This window comes from Coptis chinensis, chromosome 4 (genome assembly GCF_015680905.1).
Source record: "Coptis chinensis isolate HL-2020 chromosome 4, ASM1568090v1, whole genome shotgun sequence".
Classification (NCBI taxonomy): domain Eukaryota; kingdom Viridiplantae; phylum Streptophyta; class Magnoliopsida; order Ranunculales; family Ranunculaceae; genus Coptis; species Coptis chinensis.
The window spans coordinates 107,208,301-107,228,818 of NC_141459.1; the positions used below are offsets into that span (position 1 = coordinate 107,208,301).

At 37.1% G+C, this 20,518-nt stretch overlaps 2 protein-coding genes and 1 pseudogene across 3 annotated transcripts in view; 1 reads left to right on the plus strand and 2 right to left on the minus strand.

Annotated features, from left to right (window-relative positions):
• Window positions 1–20,518, plus strand: part of LOC147506783 (signal peptide peptidase-like 2) — a 57,977-nt gene that overhangs the window by 5,617 nt on the left and 31,842 nt on the right. The window contains 2 exon segments of the mRNA XM_086558824.1: window positions 209–262; window positions 344–436. Coding sequence (XP_086414950.1) covers window positions 209–262; window positions 344–436 — 147 coding nt within the window.
• LOC147506784 (uncharacterized) lies at window positions 3,929–11,166 on the minus strand (annotated as a pseudogene). Its single transcript, XR_015193917.1, has 7 exons — window positions 11,060–11,166; window positions 7,900–7,989; window positions 6,932–7,134; window positions 6,748–6,820; window positions 5,730–5,779; window positions 4,434–4,547; window positions 3,929–4,294 (listed from the first exon to the last, which is right to left on the minus strand). The product of XR_015193917.1 is annotated as an uncharacterized LOC147506784 (transcript).
• The window catches only part of LOC147506785 (putative disease resistance protein RGA1), a 49,812-nt gene continuing 38,705 nt past the window's right edge, over window positions 9,412–20,518 (minus strand). Inside the window, exon 2 of the mRNA XM_086558823.1 lies at window positions 9,412–9,479. The gene's annotated coding sequence lies outside the window, so the exon portion shown is untranslated. The remainder of the gene's footprint in view (window positions 9,480–20,518) is intronic.

Genomic DNA, 20,518 nt, shown 5'->3' on the forward strand with positions numbered 1-20,518 from the left:
ATTGTATATAGCTCTTGAAGCCTTTTAGCAATATTTTCATTTTTAGTGAAAGAGGGCCACTTATAAATATTTTGGATGGTGGAATTGTGGGAAAGGGTTTCTTTAGATGTTGGATGGTATTCTGACACTATTGTTTTGTACTGAATTGATTTACAATTCTTAACCATTCCACTATGTTTTACTTAGTTGTTTAACTTTATGTTGATAGGGTATCTGTTTGATGATCACAGTTCTGCAAACGGCTCGACTGCCAAATATCAAGGTAAAGAAAGGACTGACATGTTTCTCTCTTTACAAACTCGTGAATTTTCTGTTTGTTAATAATCACTGTATTCTTTCTCAGGTTGCTTCAGTACTTCTTTGTTGCGCATTTGTGTACGATATATTTTGGGTATTCATATCGCCTTTCTTTTTCAAAGACAGTGTTATGATTGCGGTAAGTCTAACTTCTGGCGCCTTTTATATATGTGTCTGCATTTAGGATGTGAAAAACCTGAATTTTAATTTGGGATAGAACATGCCATCACTAGATTCATGGTTGAGTGTAAAGTCTGCTTACAACGCTTATCAGTCATCAGGGTAAACATTAATCATCTTTATCAAACTTCCTCTGTTTTCTTCTTTTATTTGTCCTCTTCAATCACATACGACCTACTGAGACATCCACGTTAGGTAATGGTTTTCATTTATTTTATCAAGAAAAAAAATTCATATACCTTCCAGTTATTGTCTGTCTTGGACATTTTTCCTGGAATGCTTTTTTTTCTTTCTTGAGGTTGCATCATCCATCGATGTTATTTGGATAGAAACAATGCTGTTTTTATGTGAAGGCGTGAAGCATATGCCCTTACACACACTTCTACTTTCTCTTAAGAATTGAGATGGCTCGACCTATTATGGTCTTGGGTCTTCAGTAGAGGAGGACTAAGTAGTAATTTTCTTTTCTAATGTGTCCCTCATCAGGCATATCAACTAGTTTGTCCTCATATGTCATGTTTGGGTTTTTGCCCAGTCTTAGATGTTAGCCCTTGGGTGTTGACTATGGAGGGTTGGTTTACTGAGCTCATCGGTTCTTCTCTGGTAACCTATGGGAACGGCTCTCCTACATCAGGGTGTAGAGTTCCAAACCCCGCACCTGTAACCTTCTCATCTATTGTAATCGTGTGCTAAAAAGAGAGTCGCCTGTTGCAAGCGGATGTAGGGGTATAGGTTTGGATATCAAGAAAGAGTGAAATTTGGAGCTTTCCACCTGGCGAGGATTTTACTTCCTATGAATTCCAGGATTTCCAAGGAAAATTAGAAAATGTCAAAATAGATATAGTTATCATTAAGATGGATGATAATAATGGAAAGTATTATGAACATAGTAATTTTTTACATAGAAATCCTCTTGGATCTAGTATTATAGTTTCACAGTTCATCAGTTAATGACTTCATCAAATGATGTAAAATGCGGAATGTTCATGTTGAGAACTATGATGTACGAATTTCAAGCAAAATCTCATTTTGACACCTCTTTAACTTATAGGTTGCTCGTGGTGATAATAGTGGTGGAGAAGCCATTCCTATGTTATTGAGAATCCCTCGATTTTTTGATCCTTGGGGCGGTTACGATATGATAGGATTTGGAGATATTCTCTTCCCTGGTTTACTTATCTCATTTGCTTTCAGGTACTATTTCATGTAGTATTTTACTAGGAAACTTGTTATGGATGTTCGATAACCTAGAGAATGATGGGAAAGTATAACAGAGCAAATAAATCAGTAGATAGTAAAAGAGAACTATTTTGTTCCATAAATTGATGAAATAATTAATTGTAATCCTCGAAAGTTGTCGGATGGTACTATGAAACTATTGAAGAAGTCCTTTGGTTGAAGGAGAAGTGCTTACATTACAACAAATAAGGAAATTTGTGGAGAAACTAAAAGATTTATATAGCTATTATGCTATGTGGTCATTTTTTTTTGACCCCCTCTTAACTAAACTAATTTTTGTTTCTTGGTAAAGAACAAAAGTTTGAAATGCTCACAATAGCTATTAAGTGCTCTATAGTTGCTATAAGTCTCTCTAGCTGAGGAATATAAGGATGAAGCATTATATTATAAATAGAAATGAAAGTATGTATAGTGCTCTATTGTTTCACTGTTTGTATGTTTTATGGGTTCACTTGGTTTATGCAGATATGACAGAAAAAAGTAAGAAGGGCATCTTCAATGGATACTTTCTGTGGTTGGTGATTGGTTATGGACTTGGTGAGTCTCAATTCAGCAGAATTCTTGAAAATCTGTTTCTGAAATAATTTCCACCCGTCCTCTTTCTCATTCGAAAGTACAATAATCTCAAAATCGCTTTCAGTTTCCTTTTCTCTGTATTTCTTTATATATCCGTTTGTGCATTTATTAACAGAGGGGTTTTTTCCACCTATTGCATGCAGGTCTCTTCCTTACATATCTTGGTCTATACTTGATGGATGGGCATGGCCAACCTGCACTCCTCTACCTTGTTCCATGTACTTTAGGTAATGAAATGCTAGATGCCATTTGAAGTTGTTTTCGATTACAGACTACATTTTTTTTTATCTTGATCTATAATTTCTTTTCCTGATTTTTCGGTCCAGGGGTGGTTGTTATACTGGGTTCCATTAGGGAGAGCTGAGACATCTTTGGAACTATGGGAGTGATGAATCCACGTCCAGTGAGCGTTCGGGAGAAGCTTGAAGCTTAGACTTGTATTTAGCAGAAAATAAGAGCTGCCCAGAAAAGGATTACATACTTCTGATATAACGATAGCTTAATTTTAGCTAAGAGAAGCACCGATTTGAGATAATGCTTGCTTGCCCTTAGTTTTGTTTGCAAGAAACTTGCTGTTGCTTAACAATGAAGTTCACATTGTATTGCTGTGAAATTAAAAAGTAATTATACAATTCAATGTTCGTTGTGCCATATACTCCATTGGCCATTGCTACAGAGGAAAAACTGCAATGAAAGTCCATGTTTATATGTGTATATGTAAAAATATGTTTCAATCCCTCCTTGCGCATTTGTTTAGTTCTTCGGAATCTGTAATTGTCTTTATCATTATAACCCTGTTAAGATTGCTGCTAAGACTTATCAGTTTCTCATAATTAATAAACTAAAGTGTTCGAAGGGCCACTACCAGAACACTTCTTCTAAAGCAGACATGTACGTGTCAGCTTGTGTTTTTATACTGTGTCTTGAAGAGAGTCGATCCTGTGTCTCTATGCTTGAATGCTTATCTATGACTCTGCATGCGACTTAAATTGTTTCAACAATCGTTTTTTGTTCAAGCTGTGTCTTCTTCTTTTGTTAATCCTCTAGTATATACCTGGATAATCCTCTTCATCCATTGCATTTAGGCTGACAGTCAAAACTCTTATGAGTTACTGAGTCTAAACTTCTTTCAGAATGAAGAGATCCGTTCAACTCTTGTTTGGAAACATCTAACGTTGATCTTCGCCTGTGGTGTTGCAGGTTACCAACATATTTTAGAATCTTCTTCCTTTTTGGCTTGATTTCCATCAAAATTGTTTTCCCTTTATTGCAACTTGTAGTAGTAATGGCTATACTCTCATTCGTACTAAGTTTTATAGGACCCTTATTTTTGGGACAAACAAAATCTTGAATGTATTCTTTTAAATTTTCTCATAAATTGAAAAATTGACTCAGATGAATAAGATGCAATGTCTTATGATATTTGCATCTATGATTTGACGAGTTTAATTTTTTGCACTTGGTGGTTTCAGCATTCAGTACATGGATTTAGATGAGAATTGGTTGATTTGCTGCCAGACCAGTATGTGTTTGTTTATCAGTTACTTCAGAGCTAAAAACGTTATGCTGGAGAGAATCAATTTACGCATCCAGTCGTATATATTATAAAATGTTAAAACTCGAGCAAATATAGATGTGTTCAATGGAAAAAGTAATTTATATACTATGTGCTCAGTGGCAGAAGTAGTTGACCTTTGATTTGTGGTACATAGATTCATGAATAGCTATTAGATGTGCACTATACAAAACCGACAAAAATAAGTAGAGAACCCTGCCGACTTTAATTTTTCAGAAACGAACTGAGGTGCAATGAATCTTCATCAGTATACTAGTACAACAGATTGTTCAATACCTTGGCTTCATAAACGGTAGTTACTCATCATGAGTTACTGCACTCTTTTTGTCACACGCACAAGATATTGGGCCGTAGAGACAGATGCGTAGATCTCCCTGGACCTTTAGCTGGTGAAAATGGCTTTTATACAAGTCCCAAAACTCTTCACTGCCAAAGGAAACAACAATAAAGTCTATAGAGTGAGGATTTTAATACAAAAAGTTTTGATGGATGTCAAGCAGAATTAATAACACAAAAAAACCAAGGCTCGGAATTTTTTTAAATCTATAGAGTTCCATAGCTATACCTGACTTGCGGAAGAGCAAGCAATGAATAGCCTTTTGCATCTGTGTGCATGTCCATCACAATCACTGATAGCCTCAAAAGCCCCAAAGCATCCACGCCAATTAACTTTTTAATCCTGGACATAAAATTTAACACTAAGTCACACATTACAAGATGGAGGTGTAGCAAGTGCTCAGAACATTGACGCAAGTCTTTAGAAGATCCAAAATTTGGAGTCGATTTTGTTGACATATAAATCAAATGATGCAGTAAGTATGCTCAATCACTCATTCACTTGTCATAGCCAATCTGAGGCCCCTCTTATGGTTTCCTTAATCTATTTAAAACAATTAGGCGATTAACTTAATTTATTTAAGCTAATTTGGACTTTGATTAAGATCTTTTCACTGATTACTTCGGTACCATCAGTTAGCCTACACCAAACAACAGAAACGAATGTGATACATTACTGAATTTTTATCACTTCTAATGGAAAAAGCCCTATTGCCATCAAGATCTGATAATAGATTGATCTAGGAAAGATTTTCTTTTGTAAGTAAAATTTATTAATTAGGATGTAACAAGGATACAAATGTGAGGGAGAATCTCACTAACATGGTGCAGACCGACATCCCAAGTCCTAGTGGCCGTTCTAAAGAACTCCTTAATAAAGGTTACGCTCCTATGACAACCGACGTACAACTCCCAACCAACTACATTCCGAATGTTAGACAAGAGATTCCAATTTTCAAGCCCATCACTAGCAAATAAATCATCACTGGCGAATAGGCTTTGGTAGTTTTGGTGATGTCATCTAGATAGTCTTGCTAACATGAAAGGTCCCAGAACTTTCTTAAAGTTGAAATAGGCATGCTACTTATCACAACTAATCAAGTTTTTCCCTGTACGTTTTCTTTATTTATCAAGTTCAAATTTTCCAATATGTAAGTTGGTATTTAATTAAAGAGTGCATGCACAACTAGCAACAAGATCACTCCTCAAGCATTGAAGTTTCCCTTTTCTATCAATGTCTACAATTTTCAAAATGTAAGTTGGTTCTCAAAAAAAAAAGTATTGACAAAGGGCCACATCATACTGATGCGCATGTTTATTAGTCAACTCTACAATCTTCAATATGTAAGTTGGTTCTTGAAAAAAAAAGTGTTGTAAAAGAGCCACATCGTACTTACAACGATGTTGATTATTAATTAATTGTCTTCTCAACACTATCCTGCTAAAAACTTAGTGCTTAAGGGAAAATATTCCTTTTAAGGTTTGAGCCAAGGGCTACAATTTGCAGAAATAGTCAAAAGCTTACCTGCTTGGCGTAACACTAGCAATATTTACACGGCTCTTGAGCATGGAGACCTACATCAGCCAAAAAAAGAATAAGATTTCAGAATATGTTATTCAGTGAGATGCATGACCTATGTACCAGAATATACAAGGGATGGTAGACAATGTCACCTGGAGCAAACAATTTTCAACATACAAATAAAAGTATTACAACTTGCGAACTTATTCAATGTGCCTGAATTTTTGGTCCACCGTGCATGAGAGAAAACATGAAATGACAAACTGATCGTTAAGCCGCCATAGCAAAAGGACATTCTGGATCCTTCTGCTACAAGGTGGAGCTTATTTGTGGAGATAAAGCAGCTTGTTAAGTTATGTTGAGTTCTTTCCAACTTGGAAGTTATCAAAGATAAAAAGTAGCATAGCTGATTAATAATAGACATCCTTATCACCCTCCTGGTCATGCATTTCTTCCTGAGAATGTGAAGGTGCGTGTTCGTATAACCAAAACATTACAAAGAGTCAACATTGATGTAATAAATACCATAGTAGTGAGTGATGAGATACGGCTGAAATGTCTTCTGATAAATGACTACAAATAGCATAAAGGAAAATAAGTTATAGTAAAAACGCAAGAAATGCTGACTTAACTTCCCTTGAAATGGTTTTCAATTGATTCTATGTGAATGGTGTGATACACTGATCACGGGAATGTGTTTTAATTACAAATGCAAATCATCTATACCAGGCAGAAGGGTCCGAAACCTTGTCATTTGACAATATGTTTTCCATATTTTCTAAAACTGAGCGATTTCCCATGTATCTGGGAAGCACCAACTGTCATATGCTTATGCAGCCTGTATTTCGTTGGAATAAGAAGGTTTCAAGTCCTCCACTCTGGTATAGACGAATGCTCTTGTTGAGTATTGATTACAAATTATCTCTGATAAACTAAAAAGACGTAAATGAAATACAATTTATAGTAAGAGGGTGAAACAAACTTCTAATGCACTACATCTGAGATATTGTTCACAAGTTACCTGATCCTCAACTTTCATATGTTTCGCAAAGAGCTTTGCAGCACTGCATTCTACTGTTAACGGTTGCAAACCCCTAGCAGAGATCAATAAATGAAACTTTTCAACTATTTGTAGGGAAAAGAAAATCGTGAATGTTTTTAATCTATAAATCATAATAACTTGGACATTATGAATGCAAGGGAACCTGAGAAGCTCCAACGATCTTATAGCAGATGTACTGATAAGTGATACCAAGAATTGCTGGGTTCCCTGGATCAACAGTTCCCTCTAAAAGCTTCCCTTCGAAGAGCTCTTCTATGACGTTCCAAAAGCATCCTTCATATGTGTGCTTAAAGCCCCAGCATCCTGATCCAGATCCTGAGATAGCTCCAGATCGAATACATGTATCTGGACACAAAAAAATCATAGAACAAATTACAGCATGAGTTGATAAAACAAAAAATGTTAAGATGCCCACTATAAAATTGGATTCGGAATCGTGCAATAACCACTTAGAAACTTATTGTTGGTAAAAAAAAAATAGCATACGAAGTTCATAATTTATTTGTAACTTGTGCATTTACATAGCATAGAGTGCCGCATTACAGTTTAGTTTGCCATCATTACAAAATATTAGGAAAATTCTCTTTAACTAGTTATGAATGAGAAAACAACATTTTACAAAATATCTACATTACAGTTAGATAAATAACTAGGCACATCGGCATTTGGTGTCAAAGTATCCAGAATGGATTACTGCCTGCTACTTTTCCAGCTTTGAATGTTACAGTTCCTTCCTCTTCCTTCTTACCAGAGGCTTCAATTTTCTCAGGTGTGTTCATGTCCCACGATTCTCTCTCCTATTGATAGAAAAGGAAAATTTTAAATTCACTCATACCAAGCACAATGCCAGAGCCGTACAAAGAGAAATCACACTGAAGATACCTTGACAAAGGATTCAAGCTCAACTTCATAGTATAATGTGGAATTTGGGGGAACAACAGCCAATTCTTGTTTGGATTCAGATGAACCAAAACCATTTCTTCATTGTCATGACAGCTCTATCAAGTCTATCAATAACTTGCTCTGCAAAATGTAAAGACTACACTTCAGTATCAAGTTTAATCATGATAACAAAGAAAGCAAGCCAAATCCAGCGACGTGAAAAATTACCTTCATCCATCTTGAACTCAAATAGCTCATCATCGTCATGACCTGTCTTCAGAAACACAGTTCCATCTTGCAATTTCCCAATAAGTTTCACTGTCAGACAAATGAGATAATATTAAGGTTTATTATTAATTGAAAAAATAAATAATTAATGAATACTGAAATGAAGAAAAAGGGAAGGACCTCTTCTTCTCCATCAATTGGGCTTCTGTAAAACACCAAATCTTCTTCATGTTTTCGTTCAATTGTGTAATGAAAAATGATAAATTAATTTTCCGCCAGAAGAACTAATAAGTCAGTTTCTGCTTTTAATATCTTTCCAATCAATTAGTATCAAGGGTTTCTAATTTGCTCATCTTGGTAAATATGTTGCCATAACTGAGTGTCCTTCTTATCGAACTCGTTCATTTTTCTCCTTCAAGACTTTATACTCCAGCTTTACGTTCCTGATTCCACAAAGATTCCACCCCAACATACATTTTGTCAAGAGACATTGGACATCAATGAATTGGCCGGTACAATAAAAAGGCACAATACATACCTGTGTTGGGATCAATTTCCAACACCTTCTTAATATCGATCCCAGCAAGGTCCAAATTAGCCAGCTGAATGTAAGCTTGGGCATGTCTATAGAGTGCCCTAACATTCGTATTCTCAAGTTCTAGCACCAACAAAATTATTATCGCAACATTAATACTCAGGTCCCTTGGTTTGATGTGATTTGAGTCGTAGGCATAAGTTAATCCGCAGTTACCTTTGTGCATAGTTTCTCTGCTTGTTTGTAGTCCTTTAGCTTCAGCTTGCAAGCTGCATTATTCAGATTGCAGCTTACCTTCAGAACCTTGGACTGTTTTGTTTCCTCTTCACTGAAGTTGGTGTCATATTCAATAAATTTTCCAGCCTGATTACAAGGAGATTTTCAGTCGCCAAAGCATATTTTCCAGCTTTGAATGCATCATTTCCTTCCTCTTTCTTCTTACCAGCGGCTTCAATTTTCTCAGGTGTGTTCATGTCCCACAATTCTCTCTCCTATTGAAAGAAAAGGAAAATTTTGAACTCACTCATACCAAGCACAATGCAAGAGCCGTACAAAAAGAAACCACACTGAAGATACCTTGACAAAGGATTCAAGCTCAACTTCATAGTATAATGTTGAATTCGGGGTAACAACAGCCAATTCTTGCTTGAATTCAGATGAACCGAAACCATATTCTAGAGCAATAGTCGACTCTACAACCTCCCCTTTCTTCATTGTCATGACAGCTCTATCAAGTCCATCAATAACTTGCTCTGCAAAATGTAAAGACTACACTTCAGTATCAAGTTTAATCATGATAATAAAGAAAGCATGCCAAATCCGTGATAGTCTTCGTTAGAATTCAAAATTCTCATATAAAATTGTAGTCATAACCCATCAACCAAAAAAATAATACCTCACTCATTGCGTCAAATAGCTCACTCATTGCGCCAAATCCACCGACGTGAAAAATTACCTTCATCCATCTTGAACTCAAATAGCTCATCATCGTCATGACCCGTCTTCAGAAACACAGTTCCATCTTGCAATTTCCCAATAAGTTTCACTGTCAAACAAATGAGATAATATTATGCACACTACAACACATCCCATTCCACTAAGAACTCCTATAATTTATAATATAAAACGAATTAATACTCCTTATTATCCACTGTTCCTTCATTTGGATGCTCCTAACCTTCTCCTTCTTTGATGATCTTCTTCTTTATAACCTTCTTGTCATTAGTTACTTCAGTCACAGTCTTGAGTCTTCCACGAACCAATTCAAGAGTTATAAGAAGTGTGGCAGTTGGTGGCACAGCGCCTTCAGCACCTGGCCCATCTCCCCAAAGCCATCTGAAAGTACAAAAATGCAATGTAAGTGACAGGTTCCACAATCTGTACAAGTCAGTGATTTCCATTTCAAGCAAACTTACACTGTGGCTTTCACTGTCAGGAGAACCTTTTCTCCCTTCTTCATTGTCTTTATAGCTTTCGAGAGTGCTGGGCAGAAATAACCTGGTTGCAAAGGCAGAACATGCACCAAAGATAACAAACTAGTATTCACCCTAAAGTAAGGTACAAAACTCCCACCATCACCAACGGTAAAGTCCACCCCTTCAAATTTGGAAACCACTGTACCATCCTCAAGCTGAGCTTCATATTTAACTGCAAAATGGACAAAAGAGAAGTAGGAAACATAACCAAGCAATTCCATCTCACGAAAATCAGCTAAATGATGCAATATGCAGGTCAATAACAAACCAAACAAATACCCTTTGAATGACAGGGTTTTGTAAACATCTGATAACAAGTTTTCGCAATTGATCGCACCTGCAAAGTTTCATTTCCCACTAGGTTTATATTAACTGACAAACTACAACAACTACTTTCCCCAGTAAGTAATTGCCACAAATAAATTATTCATCAGCATCTTTTCTACTGTAAAAGAAGATGTAATAGTAATTTTTAAATACATAATTAAGTCAATAGCTAAATGCAAAGGAAGTAAAAAACAACCAACTATAAACCGAAAAAACTTGTCTTTACTTCTTACATATAAAAACTTGTATAGAGAGAGAATTTGTCCAAGAAAAGGTGAACAGACTTACAATGTAAAAAAAAATCTCTAATATAACAGTCCTCCAAAATATGATTTTGTACATAAGAATCTGCCGCCTCGTTTTAATACTCTATAGGCTTCTGCAAGGGCTTTTTCAATGTGTGTCACATTTCTGATACCAAAGGCAATAGTATAACCATCCATCGAACTATTATCAAAGCTCAAGGCTTCTGCATCTCCCTCCACCCATACGAGCGAGTGGCTTTCTCCAAGTCCTCTTTCTATAGCATGTTTTTTTGCCAACATTCAACATATTTGGGTTAATGTCACATACATATATTTGAGTTTCATCGTTCAAGTTATCTGCAGGATCATATTTTACAGCTCTACGACTGATGCTATTGATGTTATCCAAAATTCGGAAAGCAACGTCCCCCGTCCCACCAGCCACGTCAAGATGTTTCATTCCTTCGCTAATAAGAACAACAGATGGCAACCCTACAGAGATAAAAGATAAAAAGGTTTATTATTAATTGAAAAAATTAATAATTAATGAATACTGAAATGAAGAAAAAGGGAAGGACCTCTTCTTCTCCTTCAATTGGGCTTCTGTAAAACACCAAATCTTCTTCATGTTTTCGTTCAATTGTGTAATCAAAAATGAAAAATGAACTTTCCGCCAGAAGAACTAACTCAGTTTCTGCTTCTTTTAATATCTATCCCTTCAATTTCAATGGTGGGAATGTGGGTTAAGATGCTCCAGTCTTCCTCTCTGGTACGACCAGAGCAGCTGCTGATGTACAATTTGCGAAGCATGGTGAGTGGTTTCAACTCCTCTGACTTGAAATCAAGGGTATGGCAGAATTTAAAATACAATCCTTGAAGTGACGTGAGTTGGTTTAATCCTTGGGGGAGAGAGGAATGCGGAAGACAATAGATTTCAAGAGTCTTGAGGTTGTTGTTGTGGATGAGGGACATTAACGATTTTGAAAGAACACCTACATCTCTCCATAATATCAGAGTTTCAAGCCGAGGAGGAAAAAGGTAGTGCGGTTCCACCTTCAAATTTGGGCAAGAAGAAAGGAGCAAGTATGTAATATTGGACATCATCCTCATCCAAGTAGGGAGCGTGGAGCCATCATAGTATCGTATTTCCAATCGTTCCAAGCTTTCTTTATGTGGTTCCAGATTTTCAAGAACACCTTCCATCCTTCGTATCTCCTCTTCGCTGCTGACGTTTCCGAAATGAAACTGCAAGCCTGCAATGTTTTTCTTTTTCTGCAATTCTGCCTGCTTGGCCTCATTCACACTTTTTACATGCCTTAACCCCATAATATTTAGCCTTCCTTTTAGAAAATTGAGATTTCCTAGTTCCCCAATCACGGACCCGCTTCCATCACTCACAAGAAACTTACTTAATGTTCGAAGCTGACTCAATCTCTCAATGCCTCCTCGCGGATAATTATTTAGATAATGAGTGTCTTCAACTTCCAGATGTCTTAGGTTAGAAAGCTCCCCAATTCCTTCTGGCAGTTTGTAAAGATTACCACAATTGTTAAGCTTCAATGTTTGCAAATTAACTAGACTTCTCACTGTCTCAGGCAATTCCTCCAGTCTTGTATTCGACAAATCAAGATACCGAAGATGTAATAATCTACTCACTTCACTTGGAAGTACTTTAAAGCCATAATCACAACTCAAGTCCAAAGTCCTGAGACATGTCAACTGGTGTAATGCAGAAGGTGCCGAGCTGGTTTTTTTTCCTACCAACAGCGTGCGTAACTTCTTCGCTTCATAGATAGATGGATTCTCTACATCATCAACTGTCAAATGACGAATCTTGTCATTGCAAATTTTCTCCTTATTCACCAAAACAGAGCAATCAGCTTTTGTGAGGAACTGGGCAAAGTCATGTACGAGATCATGCATCTTGCATTCAACAATGTTTCCATCATCGTCTTTCTCAAAATCTTGGAAGAATGAACGCATCGCCAGAGCATCAAAATACTCCACACCAACCCTCTCTAGCTCTCTTGCTCTATCAGAACCGAGATAACCTTGAGCCATCCATAGCTTCAACAATTGATCCTTCTCCATTTTGTGGTCTTTTGGAAAGATTGCACAGTACATAAAGCATCGTTTCAAAACTGACGGCAAAGCGTGATAGCTCAACAGAATAGCAGGTAAAAAACCTTCTACTTGTGTTTCCCAAATGTCACTTTCTAATACACCCATCCAATCTTCTTTTGCTTGTTTGAATCGCATTAGACTTGCTAATGTCTTGACAGCTAGTGGAACACCTTTGCATTTCTTTGCGATTTCTTGTCCAATTCCCTTCAATCTTTCCTGCTCTTGTTGTGTTCTTCCCCAAAAAGCTATATGTCTGAATAAGTCCCAACAGCCATCGTCGGACAACTGTGCAAGCCTGTGTATATAAATTGAACCGATCATTGTCGCAACTGCCTCGTTACGTGTGGTGACGATGATTTTGCTTCCTCGCTCACCACCATTGAGAGATAGCTTCAATGGCTCCCAAAGACCGGAATCTTCAGTCCAAACATCATCTAGCACGAGCAAAAACCGCTTTCCCTTTACTGAGTTGCACAAATGCTGATGTAAAAGTTCCCACCCAGCCACATTTGGTGGCTTCCCTCCAGTAGCTTGTTCAATGATTTCTCTTGCAACCCTTTCAAGATCAAAAGGTTCAGAGACACAAACCCATATTTTCAGCTCATAGGTGGATGCTATAGTTCCTTCGTTATACACTAGCTGCGCAAGAGTTGTCTTACCGAACCCGCCAGTTCCAACTATTGACAAGATAGGTGTTGAAACCTGAGTTTCTTGTTGACTAGTCTCACATAGCAGCCTGCTTAGTATACTTTGTTTTTCAAGATCCCGACCGAATATCTCCGATACATCCACAACAGAGCTAGTGAGTTGTGGAAGTTCCTTGTGACCATGACTCTGAACGAGGCCTAGTTGATCCTTGCTGAGAGCAATCCCATCTAGTCCTTCTCTTATGCCTTTAATCCTATGAGCAATGTCGTGGCGTACACCAAGATGTTTAAAGCAAGCACACAGAGATAACAAGTAGGAACGCACCCTGTTGGCAACGTGAGGGCCATTAGCAGAAATGAGAATTCGTGTGTTCCATTCATCCAAAACATCCTCGGCATCATACATCACATCTTTGAGCTGTCCCAACCAAACCTTAATTGCATTATCATGTATTTCTTTCTTTTCAGCGTCTTCAAGCACCGCTTTGATCAAAGTGAGATGAGCGTTGAGGTTTTTTAATTCTTCACGAACGCCAACCACTAACCTGACCTCCTGTTCAATTTCATTTCGGATGAATGAGGTCAACTGATCCAGGACAACAGAAAGTATCGCTTCAGCCATTTTTTTTACTGATCAACAAAGAAGAAATGAGATACAAAGAAGCTTAGGCTGCTCTAGTAGATTTTGAAGTGTGAAGACTAATAATGGGATAGGAAGACGAAATCAAGGAAAGATATACTGGAGTCAAGTATGCAATGTGAACCATCCAAGCCAAACGAATTATTGATGTTAGGTGAACATGCATGTGGAATTGTGGATGCAATGAATGTGTCTGATAATAGCGCCAGGATGTTTTCTAATGGAAGAGGAAGATCAAATCATGGAGAGATACACTGGAATCAAGTCCACAGCCTTGTCAGAGACTGGACTCGAGTATGCAATGTGAACCATCCAAGCCAAATGAATTATTGATGTTAGGTTTGAACATGCATGTGGAACACTGGAAGTGGGGACTCAATGAATGTGTCTGATAAATGAGCCATGATGTTTTCTAATTTGTTGGTTTCTTGTTCATTGCGATGGTTTCAAGTTTTAACTGTAACTCTATTTTGGTATGTGCCAATGTTTTCTAAACTTTCAATCACATTACGCGTAAAATGTTGACATTTCCTACTATATTCAAAATGCCCAAACAAATGTCTGACAATTATTTTTTAGGCCAGAGTAAAAAAAAACAAAAAAACAAGGTAATTAAGGGTCTACTTGTCTTTTTGATTTGTCTACTCTTGTTTTTTTCGATGATTTTTTGATTTGTCTACTACTCAAGGAAGCCTTTATTTGGTAATGCAATGAGCTAGTAGTTAGTAGTTACTATACTTTTGGATGATTGCTTTTAACCATGTAATTGCCTCATGGTGAATTGGTGAGTGAACAAGTACTGGTGCCTGGTGGTCAGGACAGCGGCCAATTTTATGAAATTTATTATCTTCATTCCTATATATATGCAGATTATTGGACTCACCATCTTACGATAAATCAACAGGCCGTGGCTTCATATTGTAAGAAGTCAAACGACAGAATCGGGCAACATATCAAGCTCGTTGTATCAGTTTATTTTCTTTTGCATATTGTCCTACAGTAAGGAAAGTAAAGTTAAGGCAAACATTGGAATTGACTATGAAGGGCGATACCACACATTGATGAGAATAAACTGTGTAATATGTGTTCATTCATATTAGGATCACAAAGAATCCACAAAGTATAGAAACTTTTGCACAAGATAGTGTAGAATATAGTACAGTTATCAGCCCCTTAAAGAAAAGCCGCCAAAACAAAGATGGTTCTATTCAAAGCAGAGAATCCATCAAACATAGCTGTCCAGCATCATCTCCGTAGTAACCACAAGATATTTCTCGTGATTCATGCTGGCTTGATTCATTAAGCAACAAAGGCTGAAATTCCTTATTCCATGAATTCTTGAAAGTGAAGTTGAAACCAGTCCCTACGTTTTCAGCAAGTTGAGTTTGAACTTCTGTGTTACTTGAGTTGACTATGTACCTCTCACTTAAATCTCCAGGAAACAGGAAAGCGGATTGTTCCCCTATATCTAATTCACATCACCTGGCATTTCTCAAAAATTTAATCAAGTACCCCAGAGGCAAGAGTCCCCTTTTACTTTCATGAAGTTCCATGCAACAGATGAAAGAACATCAGAGTAAGGCAATACGTCACAAGTGAAGTGGCAACTCTGGTCTGCTGGGAAAAGTACCACTGTATTTTAACCTTAGTAGCCAGAAATAATAGAAATGAAAAAATCAAATCAAATTTCATTCATATCACCCGAAATGGGATATTGTTTGGATTTGTTACAGATGATATTTTCAAACATAAACACCCCACACTCGACAAATGGGCTTATAATGGTACACTTTCATAACTTCACTTCACTGCCAACAAACCGAAATCACAATAGAAACCAATCACCCCATCTAAAATCACACATTTCACACTATACAAAATACACAACAAAGGAATAAACAAAAGAACAAAACCAGATCAAAGCCTCTATCCATTATTAGCATCTATTGTGGTGCCTGACCTGGCTTGTGAAATCCGGTTGGCATAAATAGTCACCAATCGCAGCTGCGTACTGTTAAGCCCTTCCAAATATGGTAGGAATGACTTCCCAAGCATGATGTAGATGTCGACAAGACAAAAACCACAGTCTGTGCCATGCAAAAGTTTAAAAAATCAAGATAACAGATAATAAGACAACAGATATGCAAAGGACCAACACTTCCATGTGTCTAAAATTCAATAACAGAACTCAAAACTCAAGTAAACTGACAACACAGGTAATTCTTATCTATACATCTAGGAAATGACATAGCACACCTCACAGGAAACTCCTGGTGTCAGGAAGTCCCCATTTGAAGGGCAAATGTTGTGTTATCTTAAAGAAGGTTAGATCTGGTTCTGGGATCAAGTGATCCATTCTCATTAAACTATGACCTTAAATCTTAACAGAAGAGGCTAAGGTCCAATCACATTTCAAGATTAAGTAAATGAAGAGTCACTTCCTCGAATGTGCATTGAACAAAATGAACTCGCTAAACACTTTCCCATATTAAGCAAAATGTTACAAATCAATGAGAACGAGTACCTTACGAACATCTGCACTCTGATTTCCAAAAGCATCAAAAAGAGCAGGCAGAAACGAAGACAATTGTGCCATAAGTTCTTCCTGTGAGAGTCGGCCAACTAACTGAAAAACATGTCAAAAGAAAACAGAAAAATAGCAATATCACAAACCAAATGCTGAAAAGTTTCTCCGACTCCAAAACTCGAGCTAGAACAATTGGATCAGGATCTAACGATATCTGCATTAAGTTGCGACATTAACTCATCAACTCCCAAAGCACTATAAGATAAACACCAAAGTCATCATGCTGAAGAAGCTATGACACCATACCATTTTTCCCTGACAAGATTATGGCAATACAGTCGGTCTTGTTAAGATTTCTCTATAACCCAAAATCTCATGTCAATCAATAAAGAAAACTTAATTATAATAGGACATACCTGAAGCCATAGCGTTATCAAACAAGTCCTATAAGCAGCAGCGGAACATTGTTGTCTTCCACTCCAAAACCCTTCTTGTGTTCTCTCACAGTGGATGAAAACTTATGAATCAGAATAGGGTTTGGGGTGGGGACCTCAACTTATATATTATGGGTGTATTTCTATTATAGCCCATCATGATAATAGAAATACGCTTAAGACCAAAAAAATATCTGCACATATAGTTAAGCCCATACTCACTTTATACACATGTCATGACCTAACACGTGTGATTTGAGACATGTAAATGACTCAGTCATGTTACTTTAACATCACGGTTTAGTGAGTCTTCTTAATGTCACTCGGACGTAGTTCGACAATTAACAATTGTGTAATGTGTATGATCTATGTAGGTACACCTTAAAGAGAAAAGTTCTAACAATCTCCTACTTGTACCACATAGGTCATAACCTGGTAATAAACAATGTTGACCTTAAGAGCTCTAAATTTTATTGTCGAAATAATGAATGACGTCTCAAAAACACAATTTGGTCCATTGAAAATAAAAATATATAGGATCACAGCGGCCTTTGCCACATTTAGCATGACTAGACCCACCTGTGGTCACAATACTAATATCTCCAACGACATAGATTAAATATGGATGTGTAGTATGAAAATAACATGTAATGTGATCCCGGAACATGTTCATTTTCAACTGGTCCAACCTTATGATTTATAATGATTTCTTTATTCTACTTAATCAAACTTTATATGCGCAACCATAAATGAATAAGTAGATAACTTTATTTCAAAAAAAATCATCAATAGTAAACAAAAAATTAATACAAACTCCCACTAAAAGGAAACATCAGAAGGACTAACCACCCCCATACGAGCTACATGCTCCTTAAATGCCTTAGGTGGTAAGCCCTTAGTTAAGCGGATCACTATCCGGAGATTTGTATTAACATACTCAATTGTCATATGATGATCTTTAACCCTCTCTTTCACGACAAGAAACTTGATGTCAATGTGCCTAGACTTTGACGAACTCTTGTTGTTCTTGGAATAAAGTTCTGCGGCTTTATTATCACAATAAACCGTTAATGGTTTCTCAATGAAACCCATTGCATGAAGCCCAGAAGTGAAATTTCTATACCACTTTACTTGATTTGATGCTTCAAAACAAGCAATAAATTCTGCTTCCATAGTGGAGGAGGCTAGTAGTGTTTGTTTGACACTTTTCCATGATACTGACACCTCCAAACTAACATGAAAACATAACCGGGGCGTGGATTTTCTACTATCCAAGCAACCAACCAAAATCTGAATCGAATACCCAATCAACTCAAAATGATCGGTTTTTCGGTATGTGAGCATAAAATCTTTTGTCCTTTACAAATACCGCATCACCTTTTTAGCCGCTTTCCAATGATCCATTCCTGGATTACTTAAGTATTTGCCTAGCATTCCAACTACGTACGCAATATCTGGACGCGTACAAACTTGAGCATACATAAGACTCCCTACTATTGATGCATAAGGAATATCTTGCATTTGTTCTTTCTCTAAATCGTTCTTTGGACATTGAAGCAAACTCAATTTATCACCCTTAGCAATGGGCGCATCACCTAGTGCACAGTTTTGCATGCCAAACCTATTTAGCACCCTTTCAACATAAGCCTTTTGTGATAAGTCTAGAATGCCACGTGATCTATCACGATGAATTTCAATGCCTAGCACAAAAGATGCTTCACCAAGATCTTTCATCTCAAAATTCCTTGAAAGAAATCGCTTGGTTTCATGCAAAAGGCCTATGTCACTGCTCGCTAGTAGGACGTCATCAACATATATCACTAGAAAAATAAATTTACTCCCACTGATCTTGTGATAAACACATTGATCCACATCATTTTCCTTAAAACCGAAATAGGAAATGATGTGATCAAACTTTAAATACCACTGACGAGATGCATGCCTGCTTTAAGCCATAGATGGATTTCTTTAATTTACAAACCAAATGTTCAGAGCCTTTGGACTCAAAACCATGAGGTTGCCTCATATAGATAGTCTCCTGAATGTCACCATTCAGAAAAGCTGTCTTAACATCCATCTAATGTAACTCTAAATCATAATGAGCTACAAGTGCCATAATAAGTCTAAAAGAGTTTTTTGATGAAACTGGAGAGAAAGTCTCTTTATAGTCAATGCCTGCCTTTTGAGTAAAGCCTTTTGCAACAAGACGTGCTTTATATCATCAATCTTTGCCTTTTGAGTCTCTTTTTGTTTTGAAAATCCATTTGTTAGCAATGGGTTTGACTCCATTAGGCAACTTCGACAAGATCCCAAATGTCATTGTCTTTCATAGACTTTAACTCCTCTATCATGGCATTCATCCAATCTAAGAAGTGAGCACTTTGTTTGGCTTGAATGAAAGTAGTAGGATCATTTTCCATTCCTATATCAAACTCATGCTCTTGGAGATAGACTATATATTCATCAATTAATATCGCTCTCCGCCTCCCTAGTTGATCTCCTTATTGGCACTTCCAATTGAATTTGTTGAGGTTCTTCTATAATAGCAGGGGCCAACTCTGGAATATTTAGTTGATCTACAACCGCATCCCGCCTAATGACAGGTGTGATCAACTCATCTCTGTGGATATCCATTAAAGGAATATCAACATGCTCTTCTTCAAAAGCAATATTCCGTTGTTGTGTGCTCCCACTATCCTCAACATCCTCAATAAATTTGGCATTATCCGTCTCAATTAGGGTATTGGAAGAGGGGCAATAAAACTTGAAACCCCTTAACCTTTCCGAATAACCAATAAAGTAGCAACTAACTGTTCTTGAGTCTAGTTTTCTTTCATTAGGCCTATATGGCCTAGCCTCAGCTGGACAACCCCAAATATGTAAATGCCTTATACTGGGTTTCTTTCCAGTCCATAATTCATATGGGGTTTTAGTTACTGCTTTACTAGGTCCTCGGTTAAGGATATATACTGCAGTCTTTAAGGCTTCACCCCAAAGAGACTCTGGTAAGGTAGAATGACAAATCATACTCCTAACCATGTCCTTTAGAGTTCGATTTTGTCTCTCAGATACACCATTTTGACGTGGAGTCCCTGGCATGGTGTATTGAGGAACGATGCCACATTCCTCCAAGTATCTTGCAAATGGTCCTGGATGTTGGCCTTTTCCAACATACCAACCATAGTATTCACCACCACGGTCGGATCTGATAGTTTTAATTTTCTTAGAATGTTGATTTTCAACTTCAGCTTTATAGGCCTTAAATACATCCAGTGACTGTGATTTTTCATGAATTAAGTATACCTATAACGAGAATAGTCGTCTGTAAATGTGATAAAATACCGTTGACCATTCCAAGAAGTCGTAGGAAATGGACCACAAATATCGGTATATATCAAGTCTAAGACACTTGAACTCCTGCTGGCACCAAACTTTCTTATATTTGTTTGTTTACCCTTTATACATGCAATACAAACTTTAAAGTCTGAAAAATCAAGGGCACCAAGAATCAATCATTGGAATGGACTATGAAGGGCGATACCACACATTGATGAGAATAAACTGTGTACTATGTGTTCATTCATATTAGGATCACAAAGAATCCACAAAGTATAGAAACTTTAGCACAAGATAGTGTAGAGTATAGTACAGTTATCAGCCCCTTA